The sequence below is a fragment of the Cnephaeus nilssonii genome (assembly GCF_951640355.1).
Source record: "Cnephaeus nilssonii genome assembly, chromosome: 4".
In the NCBI taxonomy this organism is placed as follows: Eukaryota; Metazoa; Chordata; class Mammalia; order Chiroptera; family Vespertilionidae; genus Cnephaeus; species Cnephaeus nilssonii.
The window spans coordinates 5,407,865-5,426,565 of record NC_137075.1 but is presented as its reverse complement, the minus strand read 5'-3'; the positions used below and the strand labels follow the sequence as shown (position 1 = coordinate 5,426,565).

The following is an 18,701-nucleotide window of genomic DNA, read 5'->3' as shown; positions in this document are numbered from 1 at the left end:
TTTTTATCTACCTTGTCCTCTAGCTCACTGATGTGGTCCTCTGCTTCTTCTAGTCTACTGTTTATGCTTTCTATTGAGTTCTTTATAGCAGTGATGTCATTTTTCATTTCTTCTTGGTTCTTCTTCATTTCCTCTTGGTTCTTACACATATTGTTGAATTTGTCTTCCACTCTTTTCAGCCACCTTATGACCATTTCTCTGAATTCTTTCTCTGACATATTGCTTGCTTCCTTTTCATTTACTTTCTTTTCTGATGATGTCTTCTTTTCTTTCATATGCGGGCTGTTTCTTTGTCTCCCAATGTTCTCTCTACTCCGGGTATCTGGTTATGTACCTCTCTCTCTCCTGCATTGATTTAAAGGCACAAAATACATCACAACAAGGCACAATGCACAAGGCACTGAACACAAATGTATCCATGATACTAATAACTCCAAATAAAGGTGACCACTAGAGAAAAGAGAATTAGGGGATAACAAAAAAAAGGAGTGAAAAAGTGATATTGAGAAAAGAAAAAACAGTAAGAGAAAAAAAAAAGAGAATAAAATAGAAGTGGGGAGAACTATTTATATGGGGAGAAAACGTCACTAGAACAACCACTAATCCCCAAAAATGCAAACAACAAACACCCAGATATCAATGCAAACTACAAACAAAAACTAATAACAAACAAGGAGAGGAAAAACAGAAGCAAAAAAACCCCAAAGAAACAAGAAAAGAAAAAAAAGAGAGAGAAACAATTTCATAAACAAGCACAAAAAACCCCAATCTAATCAACAATCAAGCAAACAACAACAATAGGACAGAGAGAAAGCAAGGCAAAATAAAACAAAAAAATCACCTAGAACAAAAAACAAACAAACCAATAACAACAACAGCAAAAAACAAGCAAAAAAAGGGCAGAGAGAAAAAAATTTGGGTAGTGAATAAAGAGAGAGAGAGGTGTGTATGAACTTAGAGCAGGGAATTGGGAATTTGATATATAAGTAGGGTGAATTTTTAACAGGGAGTAAAAAGAAGGAATAGGGAAAATCTAAATCAGGAATAGGGTAAGAGAAATAGGACAAAAAAAGGGGAAAAGTGAGGAAGAGAGTGTTGGCATAAAGGTAAAGTTGAGATACTAAAGGAAAAATGAAAGTAGAATGTAGAACACTAATCCCGAAATAAAATAAAATAAAATAAAATAAAATAAAGAGAAAATAAAATAAAACTTTAAAAAGGTAAAATAGTAGTAGTAATAATACTGATTATAAGTAAAAATATAATAATTAAAAAGGTAAAAGCAAGTGAGGAAAAAAGAAAAAAAATTTAGTTTCTTCAGTAAACGATGAAAAAATAAGCATGTGTAGTATTGAAGGTCATTCACTTCCTCTACTGTTCTGTTTGGCACGCCTGTTTCCTGTAGGTAGTCAGGACAGTATTGAAGTTCCCTACGTTCCACTGCTCCTCTGTGTTGTAAACCACAGGCCTGATTTTCCCGCAGGTAGTATTTCTTTGTTTCTTAGACTCCTTTATTTGTGTTTACACAAGAGTCAATTTGTGATTCAACCCCTGGGTGGCAGTGTTTCTGGATTGACCTCCAGGGCTATAAGTCCTCTCTAGCTAGTATTTAGATTTTGTTTTCCCTGTCGCACTTAATACTGGTTTGGGAGAATGGACTACCCCAGAGCTGGTTCTCTGATCATTACTCCCTGCTCTGATACCCAGGTTCCACAAAAACAACTTTCCCCTGCAGTCTCTGAGAGTGTCCCGAATTGGGTGATCCTATGTGCTGGGCTTAGTAATCAAAAGCAAGGATTTAAAGAGAAAAAAAGAGCCAGAGTAAGTGCGCGAACTCACGACTTTTACCCTCTGGCACTGCACGCAACTCTGTGAACATCTCTGTGCACTTCTTTTTCCCCCTGGCACTAATCAGCTGGCACACTGATAAATTTTCAGGCTGCCTTTTTGTGCCCAGTCCAGCTATGGGTTGAATTTTAGAGTTCCCTTCTGCTAGCAGCCCTGCAGATCCCCTTCCACATTCGCAGATCACATTAGCCCCAAGGCTGCAGATTTTGTGGGGCACAGACTTCCCCAGAACCTCTAGTTCCTGTTGTGCACGTTTCTCTCTCCATCCTGGGTCGCAGATTTCACCTTTTCCTAGGCGAAATCTGACATTTCTGTGAGAAGGTGCAGAGCTCATCTGAATCCGAGTATTTACACTGCCTGAGATCCCGTGTTCCTGGATTCGCAGCTGTTCCCTGGGTGTAGTGGTTGTAGCGTCCCGGGATGTATAGGCTTCCGATAACAGCCACTCTCCCCTTCAAGATGGTGAGGTCTCCGCAGCACAGCCTGTTGCTCCGGGAGAGATTTCAGAAGCAGTGGAGGCTGCCCGGTCAGGGGAGCCCAGTCCAGCAGTCCCCAACAGTCCCTTGGAGTATAGCTGTCCCTCACTCACAAATAGACACTCCCCATATGTCCACACACTCTCCTTTCCTTCTCTCATTCACACACTATCTTGCAGTCTGACTTTCTGTCGGCAGCCATCTTCCTTCCCCTGGAGATTTTCCTTCCATTGTTTTTTAACTTAAAAAGTCCTTTATCAATAAGAGGTAAAACAGATACTGACTTAGCATTCTTCCTAGTTCTTAGGGTTTCTTTTTGTCAATGTAAGAAACGGTCAAAACCTGTAAGAATTTTTATGAGTTTATTTGAGCCAGAGTGATTTCAATTGCTGGGAAGTAAAACCTCAAGGGATTGAGAAAATGCTCCACAAAAGGACAGTTTTGCACCTTATTTTATACATTACAATAAAAAGAGGAGGTGTAAGCTCAGCCAGCATGGCTGAGTGGTTGAGCATTGACCTGTAAACCAGGAGGTCATGGTTTGATTCCTGGTTGGAGCAAAAGGCCGGGGTTGTGGGCTTGATCCCTGTTGGGGGCATGCAGGAGGCAGCCAATCGATGATTCTCTCTCATTGATGTTTTTATATCTCCCTCTCTGAAATCAATAAAAATATATTTAAATCAATATTTTTATGACACACACACTTCTTTTACATAGGTGGGTATAGGATAGTTAACAGTCAACAATTGACACAATAACAATAACAATGAGAGAGATTTGTGGTCTTTGCTCTGGTGCATGGTTGTACTTTGAATGGTTCTGAGGGGTCCAGAAAAAAGAAAATTACTTTGTTATTACAAAGGCATTTTATCAATATGTTACCTTAGATGCAAAAAGACAGAGGCTCAGTTAAGATTGACCTTTGTTAGGGCAAAGTACTGCCCTAGGACATGAATGCCTGCCATGAACAGCTTTTAGTTAGAAAGTTTTAATTTCAGACCATCCTATGTGGTTACTTTCTGTCTCTGACTTTGTAAGGCTGCCATGCAGCCTCCCCTGAACTTGTCAGGTTTAATATTTGGCCCTTTTCATCCACATTTTCTTTTTTCTTTCCTTTGTGGCATGTAGCTCTTTATGTTTGGATTTGTTTTATAGTGTGATTAATTACTTTCCAAATAGCTAACCAATTGTACCAGCACATTTTATTGGATAAGACTTTCCTTTCCATATAGTGATGTCTTATTCTATATTTTTATAGATATTTTATAGATATTTTGTTTTTAGGTTATGTTTACCCCAAGAAGGAATATTCCTGCCAAAAAGGACTCCTTGGGGTTAACTGGGTCCAAAATCATAACCAGAGTCTCCTAGCCCTTGTTTAGGTACTGCATTTCTAAGAAAAGCCACACACTGAGCTGCCAGGTTGCTGCATTATACTCCAGCTGGGCCCACCCTTATTAGAGTACCTGGTAGCTTATTTTGACCAATGGGCTGAGACCTGCCTTGTCCAATTAGAAATACAGAGCTATGTGTTCATTTGCATCTTTACTGACCCATCAGAGCAGTTCTATAACAACCAACCAGAATGTATAATTTTTACCAATCAGGACAGTGCCATTTGCATTCCTCATTTGCATAGAAATGGACCAATCAGGGACCTAGGGTGGGAATTTTCTCTAGAAAAGCACACTTTCAGTTTTCCCTGGAGGCTGCCCTTACCCCAGTTTGCAAACTGTTCTCTTGAGTAAAGTTTCTCCCTTTACTGCTCCCCAGATTGGGAACTGCTGTTGGCATTGGATTGGGAGAAGGAAACTTTTGCTGACAGTTACCTCTACTGGTACATTAACATTTCCCCCCCTCATACCCATATCTCATATGTTTAAATAACTTCTCAATTTCAACAATTTCTGGGTTTCTTTCCCTTATTCATTCTTCATGACTTTGAGAACCATTTTGTGAAAGTGGAAAAAAGAAAACACATTGAAATTTTTAATTCAAATTTCATTAAAATATTTGAGAAAACAACATGGTCTTTCTACATAGCCTGATGGCTCATCTCTCTTTTATAGATTTTGGGAGAATTTTATGGTTTCTCATATAAATTGTTTAGCCACCCCTACAAGTATGCGACAGGTGCCCAGAGAAGTAGAAATAATAAGAATAAATGTACATATATGTACATTATATAATACTATCATTTTTAGTGAAAGAAGCTGCCCTTTAAGAAGTGCCATGGTGTCTATCGGGGTCAGCCTTTAAATGAATTACATGAGAAAAACAGTTTACATAGTATTTACAGTTGTATGTATAAGTTTTGTGTATATTTGCACAAGCATGAAGCATGGGTTGAGTGCTTTACAAACTTGATTACTATGACAGGGTGGGAGTGGAAGGGTTGGAAAGCAGATTATTAACACACACACACACACACACACACACACACACACACACACACACGGAAGGAAAAGAAAGTTGCCAGTTACTTCTATGGTATCTGGTGGTCTCTCAGTTGCCTCTTTAGCTCCAGAAGCAGTCCTGAGGGACGGCCCAGTAGGGTCCTGCTGGGTGGGTGGAACTGGGGTTTTCTAATTTGACAAATTTCGTGTTCCTTACCTGAAGAGTTGGGGTGCAGGGAGGCAAATCTGCTCTAGGGCCTCTTGAGGGGAAGCTTCTGAAGGCAGATAGTGCCTCCCTCTCCTCAGTTGATGCCCTGCTCCTGGTCAGCTGTCCTCCAGGGAGCCAGGAATCAGACTGCTTAGCCTTGCAGACCCTTCCCCCTCCCCACTTTTCCTGCATCAGGAAGCCTTCCTTGGTTGCCCTCGTCTGTCATGGTTGGAGGGATTGCCCATAGGACCCAGACCTATCTATTGGCACAAAAACAAACAAACAAACAAACAAACAAACAAACAAACAAACAGGCAATATACAAAGGCTTGTGAAGTGATGGGAAAGAGTCAGGCAAACTAGGTTTGAATCTCAGCCCTACCATTTACTAGCTGTGCAGCCTTGGCGAAGTTCCTTACCTTTTCTCAGTTTCCATTTCCTCATCTGTAGAGTGGAGGTCATAGGACTATAGTATTAAATGTGGGGAAGCCTACCCCACAAAACCTGTCTTGCATGTTTTCCCATCAATAAAATGGAGATAATTCTAGAACTTAGCTCACAGAATGGTTGTGAAGATAAAATTCAGCTGATTCATAAGAAGCTCCCCTCGGCTGCCTTTCTAGAGAAGACAGAATCCTTCACCCTCAGAAATCCAATGCATTCAACATTGCCCCTTCTCTGGGGCCTGGTGACTTTGACTTTCCAGAGTGTCTGTCTGATGTCTTATTCAGACAGACCCCTGATGAGCCACCAGGACACAAGTACTCGGAGGGGACCCCCATCCAGGAGCTCAGGCTAGAACTATTGTCCACTCTGCAAGGCAGAAAGAATTGGCCTGAAGTTGGTTGGATGTCTCCAGAGTGGGCAAAATCAAGGGTGCAAATGCTGGAGGTAGAGCCAGCAGGGCCTTGCCCCTCAAACATCATCCCTTCAAAACAACCTTTCCTTCAGAGGCCACTCTTCTAGGGCTAGAGAAAACTTCTCAGTTTTATCTGAACCATCTAATGCTTTCTTCTTTCCCCAACTTCTTTCTGAATGCCGCAGGTGTGTTCTGCTTTTTAACAATGCAATCTAAAAATTTGCACAAATGTTACCCCACTGATTCATCCTCCTGGCTACCTGTTAAGGAGATGGCAGACAAGACCCCATTCTATAGATGAATAGAGTTCACAGAAGTTGAGAAATCTGTTCAAAATCCCTTCAAACCTGGTTTCTGGCTTCCTGGAGGCAAGCAGTGGATACGGCTAGTTCACACTGGTGGCCTTTCTGACCCTGCCTAACGTGTCAAGGCTTCAGCATCTGTAGGGCTATAGAGCATCCTTGAGCCCAGAGTGGGTTTACAAAGGCCTTTGCGGCAGGCAGGAACCTTTGCACCTTGCTCCCCTTCCAGCTGGCACCCTCTGGAGTTGGGGCAGGGCTCCTGCTGGCTTTGCCCAACACTGGGTTCCAAGCAATTGGTAGTTAAGAATGACAGCACACTGCAGGAAAGGCTTCCTCTCCTTCAATGCTCTACAACTATCTTAGGAAGAAGCTCTTCTCTGCTCTCCCCTGAGCTCCTATAGTACTCCCAGTGTCTTGGCCACACATTGGTGGCAGAATGGAGTGGAGAAGAGTAATGGACGAGAAGTCACATAGGGTTCAAACTCTGGCTCTGATTATTTCAGTAAAAAATGGCAGAATGGAGCCATCTTGTAGGTTGGTAGTGAGGATGAAGTGAGACTGGGTTGAAATGAGCACTAACCATTGTTATGTTAGCACTCACTCAGAAGGCTGCCCTGACCTTCTGGGGAAGGCCCAGGTGCAGGGAGGTTGAGGAGAAAGAGTCTGAGGGAGAAGCTGAGCAACTTCAAGCCCCAGGTGTTGAGGGAGGGAGGCTGGCAAAGCATGATGCTTCAAGGTTGAGTTCTGTTCCCAGCATTAGGTAGCATTAGTGGGCCCAGGCAGCCTGGGGCTGCAAAGACTATGGCAGCAGGATTGGAGTGGTTTCAGACATGCCCCTGGGTCTCTGGTAGAGTGTGGTGCAGGGAGAAAAGGCATTTGGGTGAGAGGGAGTGGAAGATGGAACAGCCATGGGCTTTGCAGTTTTAACTCTGTCTCTGAGTTCCAGGACTTCAGCTCAAGTGTGGGCTGGTGAGTGATAGGTAGACTCACAGAGTTTAGAGCTCTGTCCCTTCGATAGAGATCCAGGGTCCCTTTACTCCTGGGGCCCCTGGTAGCCTCCTACCCCCTTATAGGTTTCCCAGGAGTCCAGCACCTCTCCCAGGCCCACTCTGATTCTTAAGCCGAGACGAGACTGGTGACCAACACAGCTCTATCTTCTGGTTATTTCCATGCACCTTCCAGAGCATGTGGTGAGTTATCTGAGGTCTCCAGTGCTCAGGCATCCTGTTTCATCAAGAAGTTTGTAACTTTGAGAGAACTGGATGTTGACAACTGACTCTCTCCTGCCCCCGACTCAGTGTAAAATTCAATTTTTAAGTTTCAGCCGAAACCGGTTTGGCTCAGTGGATAGAGCGTCGGCCTGTGGACTCAAGGGTCCCAGGTTCGATTCCGGTCAAGGGCATGTACCTTGGTTGCGGGCACATCCCCAGTAGGGGGTGTGCAGGAGGCAGCTGATCAATGTTTCTCTCTCATCGATGTTTCTAACTCTCTATCCCTCTCTCTTCCTCTCTGTAAAAAATCAATAAAATATATTTTTTTAAAAAAAGTTTCAGCTGTAATTGCCTTGAGCCCTTCTTAACGACAACTTGTGACCTGCCAAATGCAGTTCTTGGCTCCTAAGGTACTAATGAAATCCCTACCCTCACAGAACACAGGCTCACTTAAAAGGAAGCAGAATTTCCTGGGCTTTGGAGGGCAGGCTAAGAGCTCCTGGAGTAGATGGTCCACACTCACAACCCCCGGCTTGCAGAGGACTCCTCTTACCAGTTCATTCCAGGTAGGAAAGATCTACATTCTCCGTGGCCTGGGTTAAAAGAAGCCAGTCTCTAGGCACATGGAAGCTAAAAACTTTATCCAAATGTCAGTGATCCATCACCTCTGGATAATCCAGAATTAAAGAGAAGGGTGGTCTTGTTGAGAACCCACTGATGGAATCCCCAGAAATGGATCCCATGCTGGGTGAAGTGATGGATGGAAAACAGGATAATTTCTCTCCAGGCTTTCTAGTTATACCAAAGAACAAAATGACCCCATTGGAAGAACACAAACTGTGTTTTCTGCAGTCTGACTAGGGCAGTGGTCGGCAAACCGCGGCTCGCGAGCCACATGCGGCTCTTTGGGCCCTTGAGTGTGGCTCTTCCACAAAATACCACGTGCGGGTGCGCACGTACAGTGCGATTGAAACTTCGTGGCCCATGCGCAGAAGTCGGTTTTCGGCCTGGGCGAGTCTATTTTGAAGAAGTGGTTCTAACGCTGAGCCACACTCAAGGGGCCAAAGAGCCGCATGTGGCTCTCGAGCCGCGGTTTGCCGACCACTGGACTAGGGCAAACCTGAACAGATCCGATCGTGCAGGCCCATGTCCTTCCAGGGCCCCAGGTTGGCCATCCATGCCAGCAGAGCATTAGACAGCAACCCACGCCTAGTGCACTCCATCTCTGTGACCTCTCGGCCACGACTGCCTGCTTTGTTCCTTTCCCCAGAAGCCAGTGTGCTCTGCTCACAACTAGGAAGGGCAGGTCCCTAGGCTCCTCTCCAGAGAGCAGGCTGAGAACCTCAGTAGGCAGAGCCTGTGTCCCTGGGAGCTCTCGGGTTCTGTTGCTAACCTTTTCTCCCAGGCCCAGGCAATACAGAGAGAGCTTTGAGGCCTACACTGAAGTGGGTTTTGCTTCCTTAGTAACACAGAACTCGAGTCTAGCAATCACTTTTCCGGAATATGCCTTGAATAGCATGTCTGCAAGGTCCAGAGTGCTTGCTTGTGGAGAAGATCAGAAATGCTGGGCTGGACAGTGTCCAGTGCAAGGGGCTTAGAGCTCTAAAATCTGGTCTAAACTTAGAGTTCACATGTTTGCACTTTCATCCATGTTCCTCTTAATAACGTGGCAGCTATTGCTACCACTGCCAACTGCTGACTCTTCCTGCCTAAGCCAGGTGGTCTCCTCTCTGCTATTGAAGTGTCTACATTAATTAGCTTGTTGGCCAATGTGGTTCCGTTGGTTGAGCTTTGTCCTGAGCACCAAAAGGTCGCTGGTTAGGTCCCCAGTGAGGTGTGTGCAGGAGGTAACCAACTGATGTTTCTTTCTCTCCCTTCCTCTCTCTCTCTAAAAAAAAAACAAAAACAAAAACAAAAAACATTTTTTAAAATGACTTAAAGAAAATGAGCTAGTCTGCCTTTGTATATGGAATCTGTGTGAGACCATATACCTTAAGGAACAGGCAGAGGCATGTGAATTCTGTAGCAGATGATGATACTCTACAAAGCCCTGACCATGCTCATACTGTCTGCCCAGCTTGGAGATTTCTACTGGGGTCAGCCAGAGCCAGCTAACCAAACCTCCAAACACACAGTACAAATCCAGGAAGGCTGTAGTGTGACTGGCCACCAGGGAGCAATCTTACACAGCAAAGCTGCAGCCTTCTGAGCTCTGGGGAAAGTAGAAGGCTTTCACTTTTTCTTCCAGGACTAGTTTTCTCAGATTAGGAAGGGAATGAACAAAAATGTGGTCCAGATTAGCATCGATTATAAAATACAAGAGGGCATGCATCCTAGGGGTTAAGACATAACTGTGTCCACAACTAAATCCTTCCCAGCATGTCAGAATGGGAGAAGCACTGAAAGGACCCACAGAGTCCCACTCTGGTTTTTAGCATATTTTAAAACGAATTTATTTACATAGTAACATGATGTCACAGAGAACACAGCCAAGTACCACAGCAAACCAAAGGGCAGCACCACCTGGTGACAGAGGGGAGCTTTCAGTGGTAGATTTATACAATTCTAAAATAAGTAGAAAGGTGAGGCTTCAGGAAAGAGCAATAGAAACAACGTTTTCAAATATAAAGTATAGGCAGAGCAATGGGGAATGAAAAAGATTGGAATGCAGACTGTCATGATTCAAATTACTGTGAAAGACGACATCTTGCTTCTGCCCTGATCTCGCACACAAATGCCATGCATATCAATAGAAAATCCCAAACCAGTGTGTCCACACACAGCACTCTTTAAACTTGGTAAGGGAAGGGATAAATGAATAGTATCTGGATTAAGTTTTCTGAAGCAGTGTGGTATATCTTTTAAAAATGCTAACCTAAAGCCTAGGGCTCATTCAGCATTCAAGTTATCATGGGTACAGACACACACTCTTTCCGCACACTATCAGGGCAAAGTGACTTGTTCATAATACAATAACATTCATAGCAAAATATATGACTCTATACTTCTGCTAGATTAAAAAATTTCCAATCTTTTTTGATTCCCTGAAAGTTTCTTAAAGAAAACATGGATGTTGGAATGCAGGCCCTTGCAGTCCACCCAGGTGTGGAAAGCTTCTAGCAGTGGCTGATGCAAAAACCTACTCTAATTTCAAACAGCGGCAGAGAGGATGTGTTTAGCAGCTGTATAGCACCTTGTACATTCTGGGCACTTAAAATACTAAATAACAGTGATGGTGAGTGGTAATCACCTCTGTAGGAAGGTTTATAAAAGCTATAATATGGTAAAAAATTTCTCAAGAGTTTTTTAAACCAACCTATTGAAACTACCATCTTTTAAAAAATCCTCAGCCTCAGTATCACATGGGTATGAATGATGTTTCCAGGCTGAAGTTCATGCAACAGTCAGTCACGACAAGGGGGGAGGGAATAGTTCCTTCTCCTTCAATACTAAGGAACCTCACAGGCTGCCCAAGGCTTTCCTCCTTACCATCTCCTTCCTCTTCTGCCCCCTCACACACAACATGGATTTGTAAAAAAGATTCTTTTTTGAGGATGGACTGCTTTATTAGCCAAATACCTTCAATGTATGTGAATTCTCCTCCCATGGCATGTCATAACTCAACCTCATCACTTTAGAAGCATCAGGACAAAAAGGCCAAAATAGAAAATCTTTGGTACAATTTCTATCTAGGCTCTTGCACTGCAGCTCTTTTGCTTCCTTTATGGCACATTTCTGGAATCCCCACTTTTGGTGATGCTTTAAGGATGGACAACTTAACTTCGGTGCAGACTTCAGGCAGAGCAGCACTTGAATTTGTCTTGGAACAGCACTTTGGGCCTTTGAGAATATGAGCTTAATGAGGTAAATCCAATAACCCGGTTTCGTGGGCAGCCATCCTGTCCACTCATTAGGCTGGACCAGAATTTTCAATCCTTTATCAACTAGTGAGGGGAATAAAAACATGTCAGACTTAGTCTAGGGAGTCAAGTTCCTCTCTTCCCTCTCCAAGTATATTCATACTTTATTTATACATCTAGAATAATTTGGAATGTAGTATAGTATCATAAGTCCATCCCAATTTCCAAGACTAACCTTTTTTTTTTTTTTTTTTCAGATCACTTCTGGTAAAATCTAGAGGGAAATTCTAGTTGCAGGTTACTTCCTAGCACCAAAGTATTCTTAATACCAATTTGGGAAGATGAGTGCAATCCTTCTATACCCTACTACTTAGTAGGCTTCAAAGATCTTTGATGGAAATCCTGTAACGCTAAAAACTTTGAAATACAATTTTAGGCAGCTTTACTCCCAGATATTTCATGAATATTTCTAGAGGTTTAAATCTCAAACTTATTCTGAGTTTGGAAACAAAACTGATCTCCACTTAAATCTACAATGAAAAGCTACTCAGACTCTTAAAATCCTAAAAAATCTATTTTACTTTTAGGTCCCTAACATCAGTAGTGTGGGAGTTTGTGTCCCCCTCTATACCTCACCCAGTTCATCTTCAAAGGGCAAAACTTGAAACCCAAGGCCATACTCCTGGCTTCCAATTCTAACTTAGCTAGGGACTGGTGGACCTATTCATGATTCTTTTTTTTTTTTTAAATCCTCACCCAACAATATTTTTTCCATTGATTTCTAGAGAGAGTGGAAGGGAGGGAGGGAAGAGAGACACATTGATTGGCTGCCTCCTGCACACACCCCTGGGTACGTTTCTGTCCAGGAATCGAACCTGTGACCCTTTGGTCCGCAGGCTGATGTTCTAACCACTGAGCACAAACAGCCAGGGCTCATGATTCTTTATGGTCGATTCCACATATTACAACGGCTCTTTTCCCCGTCCTGCTGTTACTCTTCATGAACTAGTGCCTGGGCATCGCATTACTGTGCATATACCAAAGGGGCTCTTCTCAGACTAGCATGGGAGATCTCTCAGTCCTAGTCCTCTCTGTGGAACATCTGCTTCTCTTCCTTCCCAGACTAGGTTACCACTCTGCTGAGGCACTCTGCTATACGTTCAGTTTTGGTCTTGGCTACTCCAGTCATTGTCCTGTTTCTCCAGCACCCAAATGTGCCAGAGAGATTGTTCTTGCTCATGTGGCTTAAGGAAAAGTTTCAATAGCAGCTTTATTGTTTGAACTCTCAAAATAAATGGAAGAAACTATAGTACAGACTTCAGTAGAAAAGAAAGTAAATTTCCAATCACTATTAAAGACTTGAAGTACTTGAAAAAACTTAAAGTGCTATACTTGTTACAGTCCAAAACTCATACTAGTATATACATATACATATATATATGTATATATATATATATATATATATATATATATATATATATATATATATGCCTGTGTGTGTCTGAGAATAGGGTTTCTCTTCAGTTGATGAATTCAAAGTTCCTATTACAATTAAAATAGAATTGCATTATTTGAGATACTAGATTAACTGAATTACATTATTTTGGAAAAATATTCTGAGGATCAATGTTGAGTACTTCTTGCCCAGACATGTTACTTAGTCTATTATAAAAACAGTACTAAATATCTGATATAAAGGGGTGCTTGGTTTACCATTGTTATATTATAATGGTAGAGGGTGTCCATGCTTATTGTACTATAGAGTTAAAATGGGGAAGACTGGATCGAAGTCAAAACAGAAAGGAAAAGAAAAGAAAAGAAAAGAAAAAATACTTAGAGAACAAATAGAGGGACTAGGAGACTTTCGTCATTAAATATGAAACCTCATTAAGTAGTCAACAATAAAATTTACATGGGCAAGGCACAAGAGTGACATTGAGAAAGTGTTTCAATATGCAAACCATCAGGGAATGGGGTTGGGGGGAGGGAGGCTGGGAAGGGAATGTGCTGGTTGACACGGTCAGTGGTCGGCATGCTGCTACTTCAGTGTATAATTAGGCAAGGAGTTATGTGCACATGGGCTATGCTAAAGTGAACCAAACCCCAGTCTGTTAGGCAAAGCACAGCCATGCCACAGGACACTGAGTGGACTGCTAGCCTGCAGTGGCATGCCCACTCTGTGGCCACTTTCAGGGGGCAGAGCCCTGCACTCTGACTAGAGGAGGCAATACTCATTGTGAGCCACCCAGCTCTCTCCTTTGGGAGTCCTGTACTGCTGGCAGGAGGACAGAAACAGCCTCCAAATAGAGCCTCATGTCCCATTATCTTAAAAAAAAAAAAAAGAAGAAGAAGAAGCACAATAAAATACATTCTTTTCTGTTCTTGATACTCTTTGATATAGGTGAATCACATGAAAGGCTGTTAAAAATGTTAAAAACAGAAATTTCCAAAGGCCACTAATGTGCTATCTAAGTAATACTGCACAGCCATTCCTGACTTTAAGAAACCCTACACTAGGATTGAGGGTCCCAAAAGCTCTGTCACTGACTAGGTGCAGAGAACAGTCTATCAAGTCTGCCACAGGTTGTTCTCCCAGAAGCCTGGCCCCTCTCTACCCCTATCATGCATGTGCACACACATAGGCACACATGTGTATGGACACTCACATTGTCCGAGTGACTTCTGGGATTGCAAGATTGAAATAAACAGATACTTATAGTTTTGAATAAAACAAGCATACACACACTCACACCCTCCCATGGAAGGTGTCTATTAGCGCAAATATGTGCCAAGGGAAGAAGGGAAAGATTTCTATAGATTTTGCTTCACGTAAAGTTGCAACATAAACACTGCAATACACAGCTAAAAAATACATAGAAAAATTGCACATTTATCCATAGGAAAGGAGCACAGACCTCACATACTGTAAACAGCTTTCAGCCACCCCCCTCAGCAATAAAAATTCCCTGTCAGCTGTGCTCCAGAGCCATTTCAGAATCATAAGGAGCAATGTGCCAGGGCAACTGGGAGGCAGTCTCTCCAGAAAAGGTCAGCATCCTGAGGAGGTGGTCAGCAGCAGTCTTATCCGTGGCCTTCTTCCCTTCTCCTGCCTCTGGCAATTATAACAGCCATCTGTGCCATGCCCTCTAAGGAAATCTTGTAGATGGACTGACAGCTGTTTCATTCAGGGCAGTTATCTATAGTATTTGGTAGACTAGTTAATACTGGCTACTGATAGAAGGAAGCTAGCCAATTAATGCTTGAGAAAAAAAGCTATAATCTGGGCACCACTAGCTCTGGCTGCCAACTTTGACAGTAATCAAAGAACAGTACTTTAAACTCTATTCCCCAACGGTCCCTAGAGAACTGCAAATGCAGAAAAATCATCTCCTTCTGTACTGCCAGCTCTTTACAAGATCTAAACTGCACTCCACTCTGAAGAGGAATGGGTGACACCACTGTGGGTCAGCTCTGGAACAAACCACAGGTGGCCAATAATCCCAAACTTCACTGGCAAGTGGGGACGGAGCAGAGGTGAAGGAGAATCAGGCAGTAGCAGCAGAGGGGAAATTGTTAGGGCCATCCTTCATGCAGTACACCTCCTTATTGATAAGAGAAATGAAAATGGGTCCATGATCCAAGGGATGGGTTCTCTCCTTGTCCTTCTACTATCCACTGGAACGAAGAATATAGTCCCAGGAACCAAAATTGGGTGGACACTAAGGATGGCAGTTCTGCCTGGTAATGGAGGAAAAAAGTCTGCTGTGAGAGCTTAGTGGATGATGGTAAGAATTGGCCAAATCTATCTATTGCTAGAGAGAATAAATATTTGATGTTAAAAAGACAGGTAAAATTCAGAATTATGGAGCAACTGGACATAACTCACTGAGTTCATACCAAAGGAGCTGTCCCTCCAAAAATGTTCATTTTCATTTTTTACCTGCATTTGTGGGACAACTAGGGTGAAAAGTGCTCCAATGGAAAGTAAACTGAATGTTTGTGCAGTTGAAATTCTGTGAAGTTCAGACAGACTCAGCTTATCACTTGATTTGAAGCTGTGGATAACCTTCTGAGTAAATGCATTTGTTCGTGGACAGGAATGAACAGTTTGTCTCTCTTCTTTCCTTGAATTCTGTGTGAGTACTAGGATGTGAAAGTGTGTGGGTGACTTGAAGAAGGAGAAGATAAAATAAAAGCAGCAACCAGGATACATTAACGGTGTTGCAGGATTTTCACAATACAGCTGAGGGAGTCTGGAGTGGCGAAAGCCAAATATTGAGCACATAACCAGTCCTCAAGGCTGATCCCACCCACCCTATCCAGGGACTTCTCAGCAAACTTGATCATCAGCAATGTTCGCTTGATGTCCAGCCAGTTTTGGAGCAGGGCATTCCTCTGCACTGGGCTGGAGGCAGTGGTGAAAGCCTGGAAGAGATCTTCCCGGGGGCCCCAGAGCAGACACTGGAGGATACCTCTAGCATCTGAAATGAGGATACGCTCAGAAGGGTTGGGGTTCAGGAGGCAGCTGGCCAGCTGCTGAAGGCCCCAAGAATAGGGGGAGCGGAGTGGGATTTGAGGCAGGTCTGCTCGAGTGTACTCCTTCTCCTTCAGTTCTGGGTTCTCATCAAAGGGGTTGGGCAGGTGTAGCATCTCATAGATGAGGATCCCTGTCTGGAACTCATCACACTTTTTGTACTGGGTGGCTGTTACGATCTCTGGGGCAAGGCGGGACTGGTCACGGAGGATCTCAGGATCCACCAGGTGGCTCTTCTGCTTGGCCTGAGAGAAATTGCTTACTATAAGCCTTGTGAGACAAGATGAGGTGGGATTGAGTTCTTTAGGCCCAAGGCCCTGGGTGGTTCCCCCTAGCTGATAGTGGACAAGCAGCAGGTTCTCCAGACGTAGATCGCAGTGAGTGACGTGGTAGGGTTTGAGGTGTTCAAGGCCAGAGCACAGCTGTAACAGCAGCAAACACACTTGCCTCTCATACAAATCAGGGCTTTTCCCATGCTGGATTAGAGAGTCCTGCACAAAATCAGCCACAGTGAGATAGGGAACCTCTCTGGTGATGACTACAACGTGACTTCTCTGCTTCTTGCTAATGACTCCCTGGCTTTCTTTCTGGGATGACTCTATTTCAAAGCAGGACTCTGGGCTTTTCCCATCAATTTCTCCTTTCATTTCTTCTTCATTCTCCTGTATTTCATTCTCTTCCTCTTCAGGGGCATCAGGATCCTCCCAGGGAAGCAGACGCTTAGGGACTTCAGCAAGGAAATGACCACAGTCCTGCTGGATATTAAAATGGACTGCCAGACTCTGCCGAACAGCCAAGCTGTGATAATACTGCTGAGATTCTTTAGCTTTGCTCTTACAGATCTGAAAGAAGAAAGCAAATAATACAATTTAAAATACACACACTTTCGGAGAAACCAAGATGGCGGCATAGGTAAGCACCTAAACTGCTGCCTCACACAACAATTTCAAAACTACAACTAACAGAACGGACATCATCCAGAACCACAGGAAAGCTGGCTGAGTGGAAATTCTACAATTAGAAGGAAAGAGAAAAGCTCACCGAGAATCAGAGGAGCTGCAAAGGGCTGAGGTACGGAGAAATGCGCACAGAGAGGAAAGGCAGCTGAGTGCCTGGCTGGCTTTCTCTGGTGGGAGGGAGAAGGAAGCTCCCGACTGCACTGAACCCCAGTTCCGGGTGAAACCCTGTGGACCCAGGCTTATACGGGGGGAGTCTGGACTATCAGGTAGAGAGAAAGCCACACGGAGACTCGGAGACTCAGGGGAGCCACGGCGGGCAGGGGTCTGGAGGTGCGCGAGTGCGCGCAGAGAAGACTGATTGCTGAGGTTGCCGCTAGCTTTCCCTAGCGAGAGGGAGTTGGAAGCTCCCAACTGCACTGAACCCCAGTTCCGACTGCATTGAACCCCAGTTCTGGGCGAGCCCCTGGGGACCCACGCTCTTACGGGGGGAATCTGGACTGTCAGGTGGAAACTCAGGGGAGCCGCGAAAGGCAGAGGTCTGGAGGCGCACGCACAAGTGCACACAGAGAGGACTGACTGCTGAGTGTGCCGCAGGCTTTCTCTAGCTGGAGGGAACTGGAAGCTCCCGACTGCTCTGAACTCCAGTTCTGGGCGAGAATCTGGGAATCCAGATTCATTGGGGGAGAAACTGGATTGTCTGGCAGCGGGCGAAACTCGAGGGCAGCTTTCTCTCAGAGGTGCTTGCAGCGATTACCAAGGGACACTGAGACCCAGGGGCCTCATAGGGCAGGGCTGACGGGAAGCCAAGACTGTCTGCTCAGCCCTGAGACTCCGCCCCATCCAAGCTGAGCACAGAGGCTTTTGCAATTTTGCAAGTCTGGTCCCATAAGGCTGTCTCCAGCACAGAAGTTCTCCCGGCGTAGACACAGCTGATACTCACAGCCAATTGGCCTGGAGGTCAATTCCTCCCAGTGATACCAACAACAGTCAAGACTTAACTACAACAAGGCTGTACACACAGTCCACAAAGGGGTGCACCAAGAGTGTCCACCTCAGGTAACTGGGGAGGCCGACCCACTGGGCCATATAGGACACCTAGCCCACAAAGCTACCCTACCAACTCAGGGAAGCAGCAAAAATGCAGAGACAAAGAAACAGATCACAAATTAAAGAAATGGAGGAAAACAAACGACTGGATATAGAGTTCAAAACCACGGTATAAGGTTTTTCAAGAATTTCCTAGAAAAGGCCGATATATTTAGTGAGACCCTTGAGGATAAGAAAAAGGACCAACTAGAAATTAAACATACACTGACTGAAATAAAAAATATTATACAGAGACCCAACAGCAGACTAGAGGAACGCAAGAATCAAGTCAAAGATTTGAAATATAAAGAAGCAAAAAACACTCAACCGGAAAAGCAAAAAGAAAAAAGAATCCAAAAATTTGAAGATAGTGTAAGAAGCCTCTGGGACAACTTCAAGCGTACCAACATCAGAATTATGGGGGTGCCAGAAGAAGAGAGAGAGCAAGATACTGAAAACCTATTTGAAGAAATAATGACTGAAAACTTCCCCCACCTGGTGAAAGAAATAGACTTACAAGTCCAGGAAGTGCACAGAACCCCAAACAAGAGGAATCCAAAGAGGACCACACCAAGACACATCATAATTAAAGTGCCAAGAGCAAAAGACAAAGAGAGAATATTAAAAGCAGCAAGAGAAAAACAGTTAATCACCTACCAGGGAACACCCATATGATTGTCAGCTGATTTCTCAACAGAAACTATGCAGGCCAGACGGGAGTGGCAAGAAATATTCAAAGTGATGAATAGCAAGAACCTACAACCAAGATTACTCTACCCAGGAAAGTTATCATTCAGAATTGAAGGTCAGATAAAGAGCTTCACAGATAAGAAAAAGCTAAAGGAGTTCATCACCACCAAACCAGTATTATATGAAATGCTGAAAGGTATTCTTTAAGAAGAGGAAGAAGAAAAAAGTAAAAAAAATTTTTAGATTCACTTGTTGATAGATATGTATTTGGA

General features: G+C 43.8%; 1 protein-coding gene across 4 annotated transcripts in view; it reads right to left on the bottom strand.

Moving 5' to 3' along the window:
• Window positions 1–11,286: 11,286 nt before the first annotated feature.
• The window catches only part of PEAK1 (pseudopodium enriched atypical kinase 1), a 182,628-nt gene continuing 175,213 nt past the window's right edge, over window positions 11,287–18,701 (bottom strand). For all 4 annotated transcript variants that reach the window (XM_079768645.1, XM_079768646.1, XM_079768647.1 and 1 more), the window contains exon 5: window positions 11,287–16,536. In XM_079768645.1, coding sequence (XP_079624771.1) covers window positions 15,373–16,536 — 1,164 coding nt within the window. In that variant the 3' untranslated portion in view covers window positions 11,287–15,372. The remainder of the gene's footprint in view (window positions 16,537–18,701) is intronic.